The 19,462-nt window shown below is 43.6% G+C and overlaps 2 protein-coding genes across 9 annotated transcripts; one reads left to right on the top strand and one right to left on the bottom strand.

Moving 5' to 3' along the window:
• Positions 1-1,027: 1,027 nt before the first annotated feature.
• chmp2a (charged multivesicular body protein 2A) lies at positions 1,028-4,359 on the bottom strand. The gene is made up of 6 exons (XM_042705886.1): positions 4,202-4,359; positions 3,202-3,369; positions 2,876-3,055; positions 2,174-2,304; positions 2,025-2,086; positions 1,028-1,861 (listed from the first exon to the last, which is right to left on the bottom strand). Exons 2-6 carry the CDS (start codon positions 3,367-3,369, stop codon positions 1,740-1,742), a joined length of 663 nt encoding a protein of 220 aa, XP_042561820.1. The 5' UTR covers positions 4,202-4,359; the 3' UTR covers positions 1,028-1,739.
• A 483-nt stretch (positions 4,360-4,842) lies between these two features.
• Positions 4,843-19,253, top strand: fbrs (fibrosin). Of its 8 annotated transcripts, none has more exons than XM_042705882.1 (18): positions 4,843-7,007; positions 7,291-7,488; positions 8,111-8,146; positions 8,366-8,395; positions 8,506-8,548; positions 8,824-9,202; positions 9,496-9,710; positions 10,002-10,276; positions 10,968-11,036; positions 11,193-11,288; positions 11,873-11,941; positions 12,139-12,177; positions 12,764-12,835; positions 13,039-13,201; positions 13,506-13,586; positions 13,896-13,979; positions 14,453-14,666; positions 15,293-19,253. In XM_042705882.1, the coding sequence occupies exons 1-18, from the start codon at positions 6,699-6,701 to the stop codon at positions 16,839-16,841; spliced, it is 3,921 nt and encodes a 1,306-aa protein (XP_042561816.1). In that variant the 5' UTR covers positions 4,843-6,698; the 3' UTR covers positions 16,842-19,253. The 8 variants fall into 8 exon arrangements, with proteins under 8 accessions (XP_042561816.1, XP_042561810.1, XP_042561815.1 ...); XM_042705876.1 differs by having other exon boundaries at positions 11,858-11,941; positions 14,450-14,666; XM_042705881.1 differs by having other exon boundaries at positions 9,493-9,710; positions 11,205-11,288; positions 14,450-14,666.
• The last annotated feature ends 209 nt before the right edge of the window (positions 19,254-19,462 follow it).

The following is a 19,462-nucleotide window of genomic DNA, read 5'->3' as shown; positions in this document are numbered from 1 at the left end:
AAATTGAAGTACAAGAATTTCAAGTTCCAAAACTAAAGGCCAGTAATGGAATTGGGGGTATGTACCTGTGTTGACACTGCATCAGGATTTTTACCTCAACTTTTCAACATTTGGTGAGAAATCTTTTGCAGTTTTGGTTAAGCAGATATCTGTAGAACGTACAGGGCTGCTGTGACTTGGTGCACATATCTTTGTACCTTGTGAAGTGCAGTCCTTTCGAGACTGCTTCAGCTCAACCAGAGGTTGTAACTTCCGACAGCACAATAATTGTTGTCCATCCAGTCTTTTGCAATCCATTTTGTATCCTGATGTCACGATTTAGGAAATTAAATCAACCTCTCATATGCTCTAGCAGTTGAAATGTATTGTTTTGACAGCCATTTTGAAATTAAGATGGCGCCCACAATGGTGGTCAGATCACATGTGCACTGTTTTTATGTGAAAGACAGAGCATAAAAAAAGTATTGGCCAGTCACTACATGTATTTGCTCTGATATTTTCTTCCCCTCCTTTTATATGCACGGTCAGATTTGATATAAAAATAATGATGTTTAGGTAGGCAGGTCAAATTTGTTTCAAAGGTGACATCAGCTGTGGAAAAATTCACATGCCATCAAAACTTTTGTACTTGGTGTGTCATAAAAGGCATAAAATCTGAGATTGGGATTGGCAATGTATGGTTTTAGCGCTTCGGAGAGGAAATCAATGCTTGAACACTTGAATACACATCATAAGGGTGGTCCTCGTTTTGGTAAATGTGAAAAATGTTTATTTGAGCAAACAAAAACAAAATAAGAAATAATTTCTCTAAAAATATAACACCCCCCCATCCCCCCATTTATCTTGAGATAAGCACTTCCACAAGTATCACAATAACTTGTTGCCATTTTTGGCGATCGTCTCAACTAAGGAGAACCCCGGCTTCACTGCAATCATCATTTTCACTTACATAATATTTTGATTTCAAAATGACCATATAGCGTTCCACATCTCATGTTTAGATAGACATATTCCGCCGACTTGTTTCTTAAAAAGTGTGGCACCGACTGGCACACAGGACTTCAAATTGTATTTCCTAATCAGGACCTGTTCAGAGACCCCAGAGATAGTTCTAAGCTTCATTTGAGACATCTGAGTATATAAACCTCCATGTGTATTGAACAACAAATACAGAAAAAACAGAAAGAGAAGAGAGAACAGTCCTTGGAGTGCACCAATACTACAACCTGATGTCAGTCATATAAGGAAATCTGTGGACTTGTCCAGTCACATATAACCTAAATAGGCAACAATATAGCGATGCACAGGTTATTGCAAATGCAACTATAAATCTGTCAAATCTGGGGCTGCTTCGCCTATTCATTTTTATCAATGGGAGAGCAATTAGTGTTAAATTCTCTCAAGGCTTGAGACATAATCAAAACAATCATCTATTTAATAACCACATTTTCCCCTTTAACCCCCAATTTAACTAAGATTTGAAGGGAATACATTTGTTTGGATTATGACTGGTCACTGGTAATGCACAAGAGTATAAACTGCACTTAGAGCACAGAAATAATAATGAAACAGACCCAACAAAACCATATGCTGTTTAACAAAGACACCTCAAACACTCCAGTGTTCATCCTCATGTCCTACCTCTTATGCAATCTATGATTCAATAAAGAAGTCAGAGAGAAAAACTTTACACGCTTATATCTGTATTAAAGCCTCCACCCAAGTCTTCCTGGTTCCCCTCAGTCTCTCCTGAGGTTATTGAGTCTCTCCTCCAGGTCCGCATCTGCATCTGCCAGGGCTGCCTGTGGTTCAACCTTCTTCCCCCCGGCCACAGACAGGCTGCCTCCCATCGAGGGAAGGTCTATTTGAACAGGGAGAAAAGAGAAAAAGATTGTATTTAGACATGAAGGTAGTGATCCAACATGTTAGCTTTGTGATAAACAGATTGTGCGGTAACAAGGAGTTATGATGCATGGATGAGCACCTTTTAGGGATATACAGAGACGTAACAAAGAGGTTCTTACTTGAAAGTTCGTCTGAAAGATTAAGGCCCAGTTCATCCAAGACTTGAGAAACGATGGCATCACTATGGCGGCCAAGAAAGAAAAGTATTCAAAGACAAATTCAACTCACATTTCCAGAGGCTTTTGAAAAGAATGCGTATTCCACTCACCTCTCATCTTCATCATCCTCATCACCCATTGCATCGTCGATTGCATCGTTCATCATTTCCTCCTTCATGTCCATGATTTCGCTCTGTCGTTCAAATTCCATCATGATCTTCTGAATCTGAGGCAGTTTCAGCTGAGATTGATTAAAAAAAAGAATGTCAGTTGGAATACTTTCTGAATTTCAACGTTAGCTTCCATTATTGAAAGGACTGTAACTTGACCTAATTTGCCACAGCTCACCAGATAAGGAAAAAGAGTTTGAATGACAGGAAGAGGAACAATTAAAATTATTGCAATTCAAAGATTCAATTCAAATTCTTTACTCTAATTTTACTCTAAATGTTAAAATAAATTATTAGTGGTATTTTGGCATCTAAAATTTCTACTGCTGAAGAATGAAAGTTACATGTAAAATGAAGTATATTTACTCTTGATAGCACTTTGAAGATTCACTGTACGGAAAAAACCTTCATTAATAATGTGTAATATCAATAGAAGTCAATGTTGCATAATAATTATAACATGGTTATCTATACATACTGAAATATACAGCAATATTGTGACTAAGTGGGTATGAGTTTCTTCTTGGATCCGGATTAGAGTCTAAAACTCATACACCAAAGTCCATGAATACTCCATCTGCAGTAACATCCCATTACAGGACCACATTGAATTGCCATATTGGGAGTGGCGAACATATTTACCTGTCTGTTCATGGTAGCCATGGCCTTGGTTACCCCCTTCATGGCCTGTGCCATGCTGTTGTTTGACTTTAATGTCTGAATTTTAAGGCTGACTGCTTGGATGTTCGCTCTCATCATGATGAATTTTTTGACGTAGCGCCGTGTGCGAACAAGGTCCTTGGCCATGATTTTGACCGCATCCTGTGTTAGGAGAATGCAGGATGTCAGTCACATTGCACTTGTCAAGTACATTTAGTCATATTGTTCTTATCTTTGTATTCTACAAAGCTGGTGCCATTTTCTATGTAAATGTCTGTGATGGATAACAGATACATTTGATCTCTCACCATCTGTCCTTGTTTGGCCATTTTCTTGATGTCAGCTATTATCTTCTTCTCCTGCTGTTCCAGTCTCTGTCTCTCTCTGTCAAGGTCTCTCATTGCTCGATTCAGTGCCCTCTGATTCTGTCGCAACATCTCCTCTGGGGTTTTCCTTTTTCCAAATAGGAATTCCATCTGAAGCATTGCAAAATCACAAGATTACATCAAAGACAAAAATATGTTGTGTATTTGTCCAGTGTATTTGTTTAAACATAACAATGTTTTGAAGTTCGTCCACCACATAATGTTTGGAATCATGAAACGAGCATGGCATTATCCGTTAAATGTAAACAACTCAGATTACACCAGCCTCAGATATTACTTCCGACATGGTCAGTCGTTGAAATATGTCGTAAGTGAGTAATGTTGACACACCCTATGACCACTGATGACTTAACACAAATAAGGTGGAAAAATGCAAGTTAACCTGTTCACGCAAATCATCCAAAACAACCAAAAATAAATAGCAGGTATCGGTCTACCGAGATCACAAGGAAACATCACCCCGTGATTGACGACGGCAGGCGGTGGACATGGACTTCGGTAACCAAACCCCAAATATCACTCCAGAAAACACCAATTACTACAAAAACGATCCGAGACGGCACCGGATACCTGAACTAAAAGATGTATTCCTCTGAACTTAGAGAACAAAACATCAGTTAAACGCCATTTCCAATTTGAAATATAAAGCTCAATGAACGTAGCTAACGTGAGATAGCTAACCGTAGCAGTGTCATAACGCCTTGTATTTGTATTGTATCACTCGAAACACATAAACCTCTGAACCACTTGTAATGTCACAGGCATTACTGTATAACAATTGTAAACTGAACAGGCAATAATGACAACGTTAACTGTTTAGTAACGTTAGGCTAGCTAGCTAAAATACCAAGCTAATGTTAAAAGTTTATTTATCAGCAGTAAAGCACGTATCTAATTGACTGCCTTTTACTTGTATTCGTACCTTGGAGATGTCTGTCGGACACTTTAATCTAGCAGCTGTACAGAACCACAAGAAATGACACGACGTATTCTTCGTATGTTATTCTATCCACTTCTTCTTTGCCTTATTTTGCTTGATACTTCCGTATCAAAATAACTGCACTTCCTGTTAGTGTCGCTTTGGTGGGATGTGACGTAGTACAAAACGTCATAATAAACTGTCCAATAATATTTTTTGGCACTTTATGTTGGCATAAGAACAGTCAAGTTTTACAAGACACCCGTGTACTTTATATTGTTTTGTGATAACTTAGCACGTGTGTAACAACATTCAAATTCATTAGAACAAACTATAAAGTTGGACATGTGGGCAGACTGAATAGGAAATTCGAAGTTGGCAACTCTGAAGTTGGTCTGCATTTATGACATCACCTGTCACTTCATTCGGTCGACGCATTTTGTGGTATTCCATAGAGACAGAGGAGAACGTCAGAGATACTTACTCTTAAGTGGTTTCATCTTAGAGAAAATGTTTTACACAATCCCTTCCAATTTCTGCTGTCACAACAGTAGAGTAGACCTCAAAGTTGTCTCAATTTGAAATACTGGTTCAACGGCCAGATGGCGCTACTACCACATTTGTTGTTGGGATTTGTCCTATCCTCGTAAACTGCAGAGGAAGAAATCCTACTGGAGCACAATACAGCTCGTCTGTCCAGGGTTGTATGCCCTAGAGATACGTTGCTAATTTAAGACAATATAAAATATATAAATCTATTTTGGTGGTTAGATAATTCGTCTGTGCCATCATACGTTTACAAGTGAAGACTCCGGCTAGAAGTTGATTCGATTTGATTGGAGACGTCGGCAGATTATTCAACTTCCTCCAACACAGTGGATTACAGTGGGCCGCGGAACTTGCCCGGCCTATGCGGGGTTTGGTCGACGTTTCATGTCTCTGTAAATCTAGCTCGAGGCTTTTTGCTCGGCCTTGGATATTTTGGTTTAATGGGTATCGGAAAAAATCAGATTGACAGAAGAACGAGGAAATTGTTATTATTTAATTGATAGGTGTCAGTTCATTACATTGCCTATTATCCGTCCGACTGTTTCCATACGTAAATTAATTAGATCCAACCAGTTAGCTAGCTAACTTGTTAGCCACTTCTTTCTTCGCTAGTAAGATAATACAACCATTGGCATTGGATCCTTCCTGCCTTCCCCAACGATGGAAAGAATGTCGGCAACCTTTCTAGTTTAACTGTTGTTTTCTTTTAGCTTCTGTCCCTCGGAAATATCCATTTGATCTGTAACATTAATTGTACATGTAGCGTTGGTAAATTGTACGATTTTAAGCTTGTTCGATTTTAGCTCATTGGCTTGACTAGCTATTATTTTTAAAGCTAGATTAGTCAAATAATTATGGGGCATGGTCTACATACAGCAAGCCTGCTAGCTGGCTAGCTAGCTAGGTAACGTTAACAAAGTAGCTATATGCTTGCTAGCCTCATCTGTTCCGATGGCGCTTAGCCAGCAACGCAAAGGATATGAGAACGATTATGCCAGTGTGTTGCTGATATTCATTAATATTTGTCTGCCTTTCAACAGTTTTGTAACATGTTGAAAGAGATTTTTGTCCGCCCTGGAATTAGCACTGATATAACTATCTGACGTAGCTGGCTGGCTAAGACTGCTAACGTTAAATGTTGAGTATATTATCGTCATTGCAACTACTGTGCTAGCTAGTAAACGTTAGATGAAGGAACGACAATCAGACAGTTAAACGGTTTGATTGATTGTTTGATTCCATTTAATCCAGTGTGGTCATCTGCCTATCACAGAATAGTCTGACCCGTGTTTTCACTTCTTTGTGAATTTAATGTAAGAAACATTACCAAGGTGGCTCACAAGTCGAATAACGTTAGCTGATGAAAACGTCAGCCAACTAGCCAGATTTGTTGCTAAAAGCTAACACATTAGGATTAATTTTTAGCTATGTTGAATCGCGTTATGAAAATTGCCCATTCTAAATGAGACTGAACTTCGGGAACACAAAATAAAAGATTGTTGGAGTCAGTTTAACTACAACTATCGTTAATCCAGTTGTAGAGGTAGACAACGACGTTAGCCACATCCATTTTGTGTACAAAAGGATATTCAGCATAGCAAGCTATCGGGATGTTTGCTAGCATGCTGAAGCATCCTTAGAATGTTTTGATCATTACTTCTGATAAAGTCAGCCATGTGTTGACAACAAGACAGCTATGTGGATTTAACTTATAAGAATTTTATTGCCGATCCAACTGGTTTTTGTAACATGACTCGACTGAACTGCACTGATGCCGTACTGTCTCCGGCAGACTCTGAAATATAGACAGGACTATTAACGCCATTTTACACAGGGACTCCACAGCGAGTCCAGAAGGTGTTTGTTCATATTGAGACAAGGGAGTGCCTTCGACCGGACCGGGATTTAAAGTGCCTTTAGTTGGACTTGGATTGGTGCAGTGCATTTTGACATGGACGGTCCGAGTCGAAACGGTGGGTGCAGGCAAAGCCGTCGCTCCCGTTCTCAACGCGACAGAGAACGACGCAGAAGGAGAGCAAATCTAGCCGAGCACAGGGCTTCGTCTCCGTCCTCGGCCTCAGACCAGGAGGTTTGCAGGGGCGACTCCTTACTTGGTGCGGCTGGTGCAGAATGTCGGCCTGGTTTCCCTGGTGTCAGGCACAGGCCTCCTCGCCGGAGAAAGCGAGAGTCTGTTTCCTGCGAAGAAGATATAATAGATGGCTTTGCCATTTCCAGCTTCATAAGCTTGGAGGCCTTGGAGGTAATTGTCCTGTATATTTGCTAATTAACTAAGTTTGGAACTGCTTCTAATGTGACGATGAGAAGATAAAAGATGTGTAACTTCATCATACATGTTGTTTTTTTTGCCATGTTTACCTGAGAAAAGCTGTTGTTTTGATTGTAGCTATGGGTCTGCTGTGGTTGGAGTCTGTGTTATTGCAGCACAATGTCATCTTCTTGAACCCCAAGGCTTGCCTACATTCTCTCTGTGTGCATGTGCCTAAGAATTGCCGTGAGAGAATCAGATTGCATTGTTTTTACAGATGGACTGTTCTCTGAAGCCCCCGGAACGTGCTGGTGGGCTCATGGGGAGGGGGAGCAAGAGGAAGAGGGGCCCGGAGGAGAATGGTGGAGGGCCCCTGTCAGAGCCAGAGGAAGGAGCACCAGCCAGTTTCACCACCAGCAGCTGGGATAAATACAGAAAGGGAGAGAGGAAAAGAAAGAGGAAGAGGGAAGATAAGGTGTGGCAGAAATTTAGGCACCGCGTATAGGGTTTGGGATGTTTGTTTACCAGTGTGTGGGATTCAACCTATACATATATATATTGATTGAAAAAGCTATAGAGGTGTTTAGTTTAGTTTAGTTTAGTTTAGTTTAGTCTACCCTCAGTCATATTGATAATTTATATATATATATTTTTTAAGTTGCCAAGTGTCAAAATGTAGAACAAACAGGCATAGCGAGTTCCTACTAATATGCCCAGCAACCAAATTCCCAACAAAGCTTTGTATGAAATTATGCACATTGTGGTTTATGTAATCCTTTTTGGCATGTGCATTTCCCCCCCCCATAAGTGAGTTTAACTTTGTCCCACATGATAGCAAAGTCATGTGTTTAACCAAGAAAGTGGTATAAAGAAGTACCCTTTATTTTATTATGAAACGGCTATGACAGCACATGCCCTGTCATAAGTTTGAACATACTTGGATCATGTGAATTTGAAGCTATACATCTGTGGAAGTTCAATCTACTTACTGATTGGTCTTCCGTGCATGGTGACCTCAAGTGCAAGAAAATGTATAATGTTTGGAAAACACCATATCTCTCAAGGATGTTGCTAATCATATCAATCCTATTTTTCAGGCCTCTGGGAATCATTTCGTGGAGACAGGATACATTGTAAGTTTGCCCTTTGACTTGATGAAATTGCATAAACATTTGGTCAATATACTACAAGCAGACTCTGGAAATAGTTGAACCATACGTAAACAAATGAATGTCAGTAAATACCTAGACCAGTAACATAAAGATTTAACTCTTTCCTTTTGAGACTGAAAGTAGCTGTCGTCTAAGCCAGTTCTGAGGAATATTGTAATAATCTTTCCCTTAACCTTTCAGTGTGACACTGAGAGCGATTCAGGCGATAAGGTTGGTGATTATTCTTAAATCTCTGAGATCAGGCCTGTGAATTATGAACATCTGAATTATCAGTATGAGTACTTTATTGATTATTAAGATATCTTATTTCTTGTTCTCAGGGTTCTGACAATGATATGGAACCAATATTCTTCGTCAAGAAAGGTAGGCATGGCATGTGGACTTTTTCTTGCAAATCTTGAGGATTGCTATCTAAATGATATGACTTAGAATATCCGTCTCTTTTGCTAACTTCCAGTCTTTGCAAGTGAAACAGAGGTGCATTTCCCAAAAGTGTTTCTGAACTACCATGGTTAAATGATGTAGAGAATTTCATTATGAACACACTCAATCTTAGTTACCCTGGTGGTTGCTCAACATCGCTTTTGGGAAACGCAGTCCAATACAGTAGTTGTAACGTGAGTTGCTTTCACTTGCAGTGGAGCCAGTGCCGTTGAGTATCGCATCGACTGTCACCAACGGCTGCCCCCTGGTGCCCACTCACTGTCGGGTGCCCCGTCTGGCAGTCACGCCCCGCGTCTCCGGGCTGGAGCGCAGTCAGGAGAGGAGTCTGGACCTGCCTTACCCCGAGACCCTGTCTACCTCCACCTCATCCTCGCTGTCCTGCCTTCCTCTGTCCCACTCCACCCCCATCACCACCGCCACCTCCCTGGCCGAGCAAATCAATGGCAATGGTCCCCACTTGCACCACAGGCTGCCGGAGCGTGGCAGCAGCTCCCCTCGGCCCAAACACAAGCCCTTCCTTACCTTCCCGGGTCGCCCCACTTCCAATACGTACAGCATGGGCGTCAACAGCAGGTGTGTGATGGTGGCAATTGCTTTTGTGGGTGAAGAAGGGTACATTGAGGTTCACTCTGTCGTGATGGGTTTAATACGCGTTATTAATGTGATTATTGGTTAATTAAGTTTCATTAGCTGAGGCATGCAAAAGTGTTGGTCATAATTTAGTGTCAACATAAATTGCTGAAATGTGTGCAGTTGTATCTGATCGTGGTTGGGTCTCTGAAGATTGGAAGTAAATATGTAAGAATGTCTGTAGGAGAGAATAGATAGAAGAAAGCCAGTAAAATGTCCTGTGTCTTATCCAGCAGGAACAGTACCTCAGTTAAGCCACCATCTTCCTCGATGGCCTCGTCCTCTTCCATGCGACCTCCAACGCCCTCCATTGGTGTGCCCCTGCCCCATGGCAGAGGCCCGGGGGCCACCGGATCGCACCGTCCCCCATCCCGCCCCAACTCTCGCACCTACTCCCCTGGTCTTCCCCCTCCACCCCCTCTACTACAGGTGTCCAGTCATTCAGCAGCAGGTAAGGGTCCATGGCTATCACATCCCATCACATCACACCACTCGCCCAAGTGGGTGTATATGTGGCTACCAGACCCACTCTCCAATAATTGTTTTTTAAAGCGAATTGGATTGTAACTACAAATTGCACATGGCTGTAATAGACTGACTGGCTATTATTTTCCCATACTTCATGCTAGATTTCTGATACGTCAGTTATATTTTGTAAAAACAGCTACACCTGGGTAGGCATGGGCCAATTCATGAGCTTATTTCTGCTTTCTTTTCCCTCCCTCCGTCTTCCCACCCACAGACCAGGACCGGCTACGTCAGGAGCTGAACTCTCAGTACCTGGCCTCTCAGGGCACGGAGCGCGACGGACGCTCGTCAGCCCCCGGGGCCAGCAGCGGCTCGAGCTCCACGGGCCCCTCGGTGTCCAGCGCCACGTCCAACAGCACCACCAGGCCCTCGCAGGCCCAGCCCTCCATCCAGCCCATGTCCTATCAGTTCCATCAGCATAACCACCAGCACCAGCACACGCACACCCACCAACACTTCTTGCACCCCACTGCCCAGGCGCCTCCCCTGGTGAGCTTTTACTCCACACGCAATCTTTTGCCTGCTTTAGGTTGTGTGTTTTTTTGGGGGCGAGTCAAAAAATTTGCTGTGAAGAGTGTTGATTGTTTCAGAGTTACGATGTTTACTTTGTGGTAGTGATAAGGCAATTATTCTGTGACTGTTGTTGAGGTGGAGAAGGTCTCAAGTGATCTTTTTTTTTTTTTTTTTAAAGCATGGAATGTGTAGATAAAAAGGGTATCCTGTTTTAGGAGAGTCTGTAAAAACTACTATAGTATAGGATCCTATTCAGTATTGGCATGCATGCTTATATATATATATATATATATATATATATATATAACCCATTTGGTTTTAAACATTTTCATCCTATTCCTAATTCTGTTGAACTAAATTTTTATCATGTCTGTGTTCATTTCTGATTTAAAAATCTTTATAAAAAAATGACACACTTAGCAATTGCATCGACTTGGAAGCTTGCCGATACCGCTATGGCCTTTGGCCAACAGGCTCAATAGTAGCAATCAATTAAACACTTTTTACTGAAAATAGTCCAACTGTTTGTTGTACCCCTAGTGATTCAATTAACACTGATATGAAGTGGTATGTTTTTAATGACTGCATTAACTTCATGTCAAGACATGAATGTTGACTTTTGCCATTGTTTAAACATCTTTTTTTGTTTTTTTTCCCTTTCTTTCAGTTTGACAAGTATCCAGGGACGAAGATGGAGAGCCTCTTCAGGCACCCTGTACGTATCAGCCACAGACAGGTACAACCTTTAAAAACCATGACTGCAGAGGCCCTAGGACCTGCCTCTTGGCCATCCTAGCCCTGCTTTACCTTTCAGTTGGCATCAAAACATAGTGTGGAAGTATGTGTAGATGTGTTGGATCTTAGGCACTGTTATGTTTTCTTATGTTTACAGTACTTTCCACAGTACCCACCGCCGGTGCCCGGAATCCAGCCAGTTCTCCCACCTACGGGTCCCTTCAGCTCACTGCAAGGCGCGTTCCAGCCTAAGGTAAGTGCTCCATTTTCATTCCATTCCATTTTAAAGTACTACTTGTCTTATGTAAGAGATTACCAATAGAGCCACTCCTTAGAGAAGCTTCACCTGGGGGCTTTTAAGAGCAGGCAAAGTGCACTAGCGGAGTGCAGAGACGGCCCTCTCACACACGTACACCTGGGGCAGACACCTGCCCAGAGGGCATGACATTTGTCCTCATCTGACTGTTTAGTGTAGAGATAAGGTTGGTCTGAAACCAACTATGTATGCTACACATAGGCGTGCACTTACACACGCACTCACACACATACATATATACACACACACACACACACACACACACACACACACACACACACACACGCATACATATATATGTTAGTGTGTGTGTGTGTGAATTTATGCATGAACCACAGAATATGGATAATATGTGTTTAATAATATGTCTGTTGTAGAGTTTGATCTTAGCTATCCCAGTTGGATTGAGTTTGCATTCGAGTCTTTGGAGAGCAATTTTTTTTCCATTCGTTTTTCTACTGTGTCTGTGAACTTGTTGAAAATGTGTACTGTGCTATAATTGACAGCTTGTTGCCCTTCAGGGGGCGGCTCCAGAGATGACCGCTCGTTTGGGGGTCATCCCCCCCCATCTGCAACCCAAAGATCCACGGGTAAGTTGCAGATCATTTTGCTGACAATATTTGATGCCCAGTGTTATTAGTTGGATCAGGCTCGCATAACTACCCGACTGAATTCTGACCACCTTCTGTATTTGGGTTCTAGATCGTGTTGCATTGTGTTCTGTCTTCAGCACTGTCCCATGTCATGGCAACACCTATTTGACACCTGTTTCTCTTTGTTTTCCCAGCTTACAGACCCATTTACAGCATCGCTTAAAGTCAGTAATGTAAGCAGCATTGTTCCTTTTATTTCTTTTTTTCCATATGCTGTCATGCAGTCTTCATAAATGTATTGATGTATTATTATTTTTTTAAACATTACCATGCTTTGCAGAATTAATTGAATAAGCACATGCTATATACCTATGTATGCACTACCCCAAATACGTAAGCTACACATGGGCTTGCAACTTTAGCCATGTAGCAAGAATAAAAAATGGTAAATTATGTATAGATCTGAATAATAGATTTACAAAGTGTTTATTATTGTATTACTGTCAGAATCCTTAAAGGTGCCATAGCCTTTCATTGCCACTAAACAACGCTTTTTTTTTTGTATTCATCTCAATGTTGTTTTCCCCTTGCGTTTTGCTGGAAGTTCAAACATAGCATGTGTACACATATATAAAGTAAAGATGTCTAGTAAAGGTGCATCCCATAAAAGTAGAAAAAGACAAGTTGTGCTGCTAAACAGAGTTGCCAGCGGTATCTCTTGGGCGGCAACCCGATTGGATAATAAATGACAGGTGTCAAGCTAACAATCTGGACTAGTCACCTCTGATTAATTGAGTGTTTTGACCTCTCTGTGAACAGAAGCCTGGAAAGTGGTGTGCCATGCATGTCCGTGTTGCTTGGATGATCCTCAGGCATCAAGAGAAAGTCAAGGTCAGCCCTTCAGTGAGCAGACGTGCCTGAAATTAAACTTTCTGTGGCGTCTCTTTGAAATATTCTGCTGCACTTGTATTACACCCTGCCTACAGATTCTGGATAGTTATTTTTAATCAATTTAGGGCAGGGTTGGTCTGCTGCTTCTTCTAAGGCAGTTTAAAGTGTTTACACCCCAATGTCTTTGAATATCTCTCTCTCAGCTGATGCAGGCAGACCCGCACAAGCTGGACTTCCGTAATGACCTGATGGCCCGTCTGCCCGGCTCTGGGGGCATGAGCGGATTGGGAGGTTTGGGGGTCCTCGGAGGAACTATACCCCCAACCCACGACCTCACCAGACCAGGCGGCCTGTTCGCAGCCAGTGGTGGGTATCATCCAAAGTCCCCGCCATCCAATACAGCCAGCTTTCACCAAAGCAAAGAGCTTAAGAGCCTGTACTGTCTGACGGGACGCTATGCCTTGGATACGATTTTAAATATAGAGGGATTGAAACCGAAATGACATAGAGGTGGAAAATGACCACCCTGTCAATAGCCTTTTCCTGAAGAGGTCATCAAATGCCCTTCCACCAGCAGTGCTGCAGTAGTGTATCTTGTCCTGTGCACAGTCTTTGTGTGTGCGAGGCGTGGGGAGTTCACGTGTGTGTGTTGACCCCTGTGTCCCTGCAGGTGGAGTCAATCCGACCTCCTCCCCGTTCATACCACCATCAACGCCCCACTCGTCTTTCCTCACCCCTGCTGCCCATTTGGGTAAGCCAGCAGCTGTGTCAGTAGAGTTGTTCGACCGTAGCCATTACCAGCCAGTCACAGCTTTCATCATGTTTCTTCTTAAAAAAAAAAAAAAACAAGAAAGAAACAACAACCCATGAATCACACATTTTAACAACATAGTTTCTGGTCTGGTCCACAACTGATGTTTTGTTTACCCTGTAGTATTTGTGACTTTGTTTCTCTTAGTCTCAAAGATCAGGTTGGTAAACTGCTTTCCCTACTTATTTATAACACCGATGCATCTAGGGCTCGAAGGGTACGTAAAACTGACTCAAGTGTTTGTTTTAGATCCTTATGGGCGTTCACCACCTTTCACCCCGCTGGGAGCACTGGGGACGGGTGCTTTTGGTGGACTGGGAAGCCCCACGCTGGGTGAGTCCAGTTGATTTGGCTTCCTGTGAAAGTACAAAACACTTGATAGACAGATAGATAGATAGATGGATACTTTATTAATCCTGAGGGAAATTTAGATCATCCAGTAGCATATACACTTATACACCTCACCAACATACATACATCAATTACATAATTGATACAGTCCCTTATAAACTGATGCTGAGGTCTGAGTTCTTATGGAAAATATAGGGTAATGTTGCAAATGTTTCATGGATACAGGCCTTGATCCAGGTCTTTGTGGCAGTATGGTGATGACTGTCTCCAAAGTACTCAAAGTGTCTGGAGAATCTTAAATAAAGTCCATCTCCAGTCTGCAGTTTTCCATTCAATTTCTCTGACCTATTTAATACAGGAGTCCTGATAATTGTTGCCATGTGCCAGGAACACAAGAACCCTTAACATGGATACTGTCTCCTTTTCTCTTGCTTTCCTTCTCTCTCCCCCAGCAGCTAGCTCTGTGTTTGGCCATAAGGACGCAGCCTCTGGTCCCCCAGTAGGAGGAATGGGGAACCCCCATGACCCCTGGAACCGCCTGCATGTGGCCCCTCCGTCTTTCCCCTCCGGTCCTCCCTGGGCCAAGGCTGGAGAGAAACGGGATGAGCGGGAGCGAGGGAAGGAGCCGGAGAGGAGGGAGGTGACCCACATCAAAGATGAGAGGGACAGGTAAGTCTGGCTTGACGGCGAGTACTTGAAGGTCCATTCCTGCTCTGCTGTTAGACGCTTAAAGGCTATTTAATCAATGCCGTTTGGGCAAGACTGTTAACAATACTGTACAGTGAATGTACTGTACAGTTTTTGCTACCATTACCAATACAGTCATTTTGTACTGGTGCACAAAATAATTGACCCACTAGCCTTGTAAGTATATCTAAACAGGTGGCCATGGAAACACAGGACATTCTGACAAATTGTGTGTAGGAGTGTTCAGAAGAGACAGTATACAATTAAAGGCCTCCTTTAGAGTAGTAATTATTTGCAAGCCATATGATCCCTATTTTTGTAATTTTGTGACATGACTGATTTAGCTCAATGTCATACTATGTTAAATTGCCTCATGCAAATAGGGCTTGCTGTTTGTTTAGTTTGATTTAGGTGCCAAAAACAAATAACAGGTACAACAGGTCTTTAAGGAATTTAAAATCTAGGAAAATAACATCATACACCATGTGCAGTATGTGGAATATCATAAGGCAGTTAAACAGTTTTCCCCTGAAGTATCGTTATGAGTTTCGATTGTGCTGTTACCACTTGCTAACCATGTCTTGTCTTGGTTGGCTCCTTCTTCTCAGGGACAACATGCTGTATGGACGGCAGCCTATGAGGATGTCCCCAGGAGCCCCGCCCATAAAGCAGCAGCAGCAACAGCAGCAGCAGCAGCAGCAGCAGCAGCACCGCAGCAGCACCCCCATCTCCCACATCAACGGCCTGGGGGCCTCCCTGAGCAGCAGTGGGGGCCCGTCCGAGGGGCCCAGTAGGGACCGAGAGAGGGAGCGAGACCGCGACGTCGACAAGCGACCACCGCACTCCTCCATTCCATCCTCCAGGCCGTCGGCGGTGACGGCGTCTTCCTCTGCTCCAGACAGGCCGCGCTCATCCTCCTCCTCCGTCCTCACCACCCCGCCACCCAACTCCACCTCACTAGCGTCCTCCCCTCTGGACCACTTCCCACGCCACGCACCTCCACAGCTGCCGCACTCCATGGGACCTGAGCCGCACCACTCCTCCCAAAGAGACAGCGTTGGCCCGGCCTCCTCTTCCTCCTCGTCCTCCACGGTCACCTCTCACCAGGTCAAGAAGAGCGACCGCACCACCACTCCCGTCTCCAAGCCGCCGCCCAACTTGATGCCGCAGCCCGTAAAGGTGAAGGAGGAGCGCAAAGAGGAGCCGATGCCCCAACACAGCTATGAACGACCCAGCAGCCGCCAACACCAACATCACCCCTCCACTCCTTCCTCGGCCTTGTCGCTGACCCCTACACCCGGGGTGCCCCTGCCGGCGCTTAACCAGCATCCCCACCCGGCGTTGCTGGAACGCTCGCGGGCAGCGGCCCTCGAGGCATATCACCACATGCAGCATCAGGCCCACTCACAGGCGCCCCACCACTACCCTTCCTGGGACCAGTGGCGGGAGCTGGCCGCCCAACAGCAGCAGCAACAGCAGCGGCGTGAACTGGCTCTACGGGCCGACCCCCATCTGGCCCTCCGCTCAGACCCTCATCTGTCCCGTCTGCTGCAGCACCAGCAGGCCCAGCGGCTCATGGAGGCCGCTGCAGCCGCTGCTAACAATCACCACGCCCAGCGCGTGGCCACTCCACCCAACTCGTCCGCTTCCACGTCAGGGCGGCCAGACTTCTTGATCGCGCACCCCTTCGACCGCCCGTCGCAGGTGGGGGGTCCCGGTGGAGGTCTGCTGGACGAGGAGCAGCGAGCGCAGATCCTGCGCGAGGACTTTGAGCGGGTGCGCTACTTCGGCATGCATCCCCACCACCACCATCACCACCACCCGCACCTGTCCAACCCCCACCTGCACAGTCCGTCTCACGCTTCCCACCTAGAGCAGCTGCACGCCGGCCTACTCTCCCACCAACACCTCCACGGTCCAGGGGCCGCCTCATCACCGCATCACCTGGGGTTGTACTCGCGCCTGGGTCACCTGCACCCATCATCGCACATGCCCAACGGCATCCTGACCAAGACTCCTGCTGGTCTGGTGGGTGCGCCCCCTCCCCTCATTCCCTCAGTGACCAGCCGGGCCTCCACGCCCCCGAGACCTTCCAGACTGGGTGGGGTGGCCGAACTGGCACTGTTTAGCGCCCACAAAGACGCGGAATCCAGATAGTACAGGGAGGAAGCCTGGAGATCAAGGGGGGGAAAAAAATATTTTTTTCTGTGCTGAAACTATTATTATTCTCTTTTTGTTTTCTTTTGTTTTATTTTTAGCTTCTCTCCCTGCAAAGGGAGAAGTCTGTGCAGGAAAACATGCCTCACCCTCTCGGGAGGGTCAGGTTGTGGACAAGAGAGCCTTATGGAGGCCGCTCATGCATTCACTGTGGTTTCTTCTATCAGTGCAATTTTAAAAGGTACTCTGTTAATGTGCTCACGGTTCATAACTGTTTTAAAAAAAGGCCTGTGGTTGATTCAGAGCATATCCATTATCTGTAATGTAATGGAAAGAGACCAATATATGTCATTTTGGAAGTTTTAATAATGGAAGGAATGGACCTGTATACATTCAGACGTAAGTGCACTCTTGTACACAAAATGAGGCTCTACATCTTCCCTTAAGTGGTGAGTGGGTGTATGTGAAGTGCAAACAAAAAATAAAGTGTCTATTAAATTGGCAGTGAGATTAGGGGAATATCTGCTGTTACTTGGGATTTTCCATAGCTCAACAAAACAACATTCTTGTATGTTTTTAAAAAAAAAGGAAAAAAAACTAAAGAAAGAAAGGAACTAAATGCAGAAAAACACTTCATTTTAAGTTTTCCTCCACCTCAACAATCACATCTATAACATCCAAAATTGTCTTTGTTTTAATCCTAAAGATTCAATGGTAATATAACCTGTACACCTTTTGTGGGTAATGTTTTTTTTAATTTTTTTTCAGAAACAGGTCTCCCCATCTTCCTCTATCCTAGCTCTGTGAGAGTGAGCTGGACAAGAATATAGTAGTATAGTAATATTGCCTTTTTAATTGTTATTGTTAACATTAATTACCTTCTATAATAAATATATTCACTGTTTATGTTATATTGTCATTGTTTCAGGTATTATCAAATGCACTCCCATGTTAGTCATATGTTAGAGATGTCCCTGATCCGACAAATGGCACCCAGAGCTCTCGCGTCCATTTGTTGAAATGTAATGGCTTTGAACTGAAACAGAAACAGTCAGTGTGTCTGGCTTCTTTGTCACTGAGGACTCTGCTTAATATTTATACTTGAGACAATATGTCTAAACTGTATGCGTGTGCGTGTATGTGTGTTTATATGTTTCAATCATGACAGGGACTTAGAAAGCCCAAAGGCAACTGTGATGATTAAAATGCCTCGCGTGATGGATGGATGCATGGGACATCATGTGGACGAGTCAAAAGTTAAAAAAGGAATGTGGGTCTTGTGCCTGCATAACAACAGGACTGAAGGGACTCCCTGACATGAAGAACTGGACATTTGGGGCGAATTATTTGAATAAAACAATTTTATACCTTTTAAACCATGTTCCCCTTGAAAAGAAAACCACAAAGATTAATTATTAAATGAATTGTTGGTTATTTACTTGCATGGTGGTTCTTTGTTTTTTTTTAAGATTTTAAATTATATATTTTATTGTGACGCTGATATAATTCAGTGAATCAAGCATTGAGAGGTTCATAAACCCTTTTATGTACTCAACCTTTAAAGTCCAAACATGCTTGATCTACATTATATACATCTCGCATTATAAAAGAGAACGGTTCAATAAATACTGCACAAAAAAGATTCAGCATGTCACTCTGCTGATAACCTGGTGTTGTAGATCGCCACAATAAATAAATCATGATGGGTAAAGGATGATAATCTTACAGACAAACACACTCTGAAGCCAATTATTCACATCAGTTCCCTATTTAAATATCTCCATGCCTATTGGCCATCTTTCAGGTTTAGAAAGACCCACAAGCTGAAGCCAATTATTGTAAGATGTAGATCCATATAAACCAGTGCATGGGATAAAAATGTACTCCACATGGCTCAGCTCTACACTGACAATCATATTAAACACTCAACCAGGCGAAAACAGCCTTAATACACCTGTAGATCATGGATATGGGGGACCCAAAAAATGCAATGAACACATGTATTTTGTTTTTGCTCCAATATATTATGTAAGTTAGTTTACGGCTTTTGTGTAATCTTCTTTTACTTAGTGTTTATGTATCTAATTTACGTGCAACACTATTCTATGAAATCCACAACAAATGTTATTAATACTCCCACATACTCTGAGAGCGCTTCATGTTTTCTCGCGAGACTTGGCTACACTGCACTTTGTCAGCAGTGGCTCGTTCCTCCATTTCGCTGCGTCTAAAGTCTCCTCCCCGCAACCGCTAGATTCGGCGATCCGAACCCACTCTCTGTCGGCCCGGATTTTTGCATGATCCCACGAATCTGCCAGTACCTCGTTGAGTACCGGGAGAGAGTTTGGAATTGCCACATCACGGATTGAGGTCGATTTGAAACGGATGGCGACTCCTTCAATAAGAATTTAGTAAAAGAAAAGTGCCTCGAATTTTCAGGTAGGTGGGAACTTAAGATGGCGGAGGCGAGAGGGGGGGGGCGAAGGAGGAAGTGGTGGGGGGGTCACAAGGGGGGTTGGTCATGGCGGGATAAGCAGGTTCTTTTAAGCGCACACGCCATTTGTAGGAAAAACTCACCCAGAAATCTTTTACTTTCTTTCATGTTGCTGTAACGATGCACC

This window comes from Clupea harengus, unplaced genomic scaffold (assembly GCF_900700415.2).
Source record: "Clupea harengus unplaced genomic scaffold, Ch_v2.0.2, whole genome shotgun sequence".
NCBI classification, from domain to species: domain Eukaryota; kingdom Metazoa; phylum Chordata; class Actinopteri; order Clupeiformes; family Clupeidae; genus Clupea; species Clupea harengus.
The sequence above is the reverse complement of the archived record's forward strand: the minus strand, read 5'-3'. Positions and strand labels throughout refer to the sequence as shown.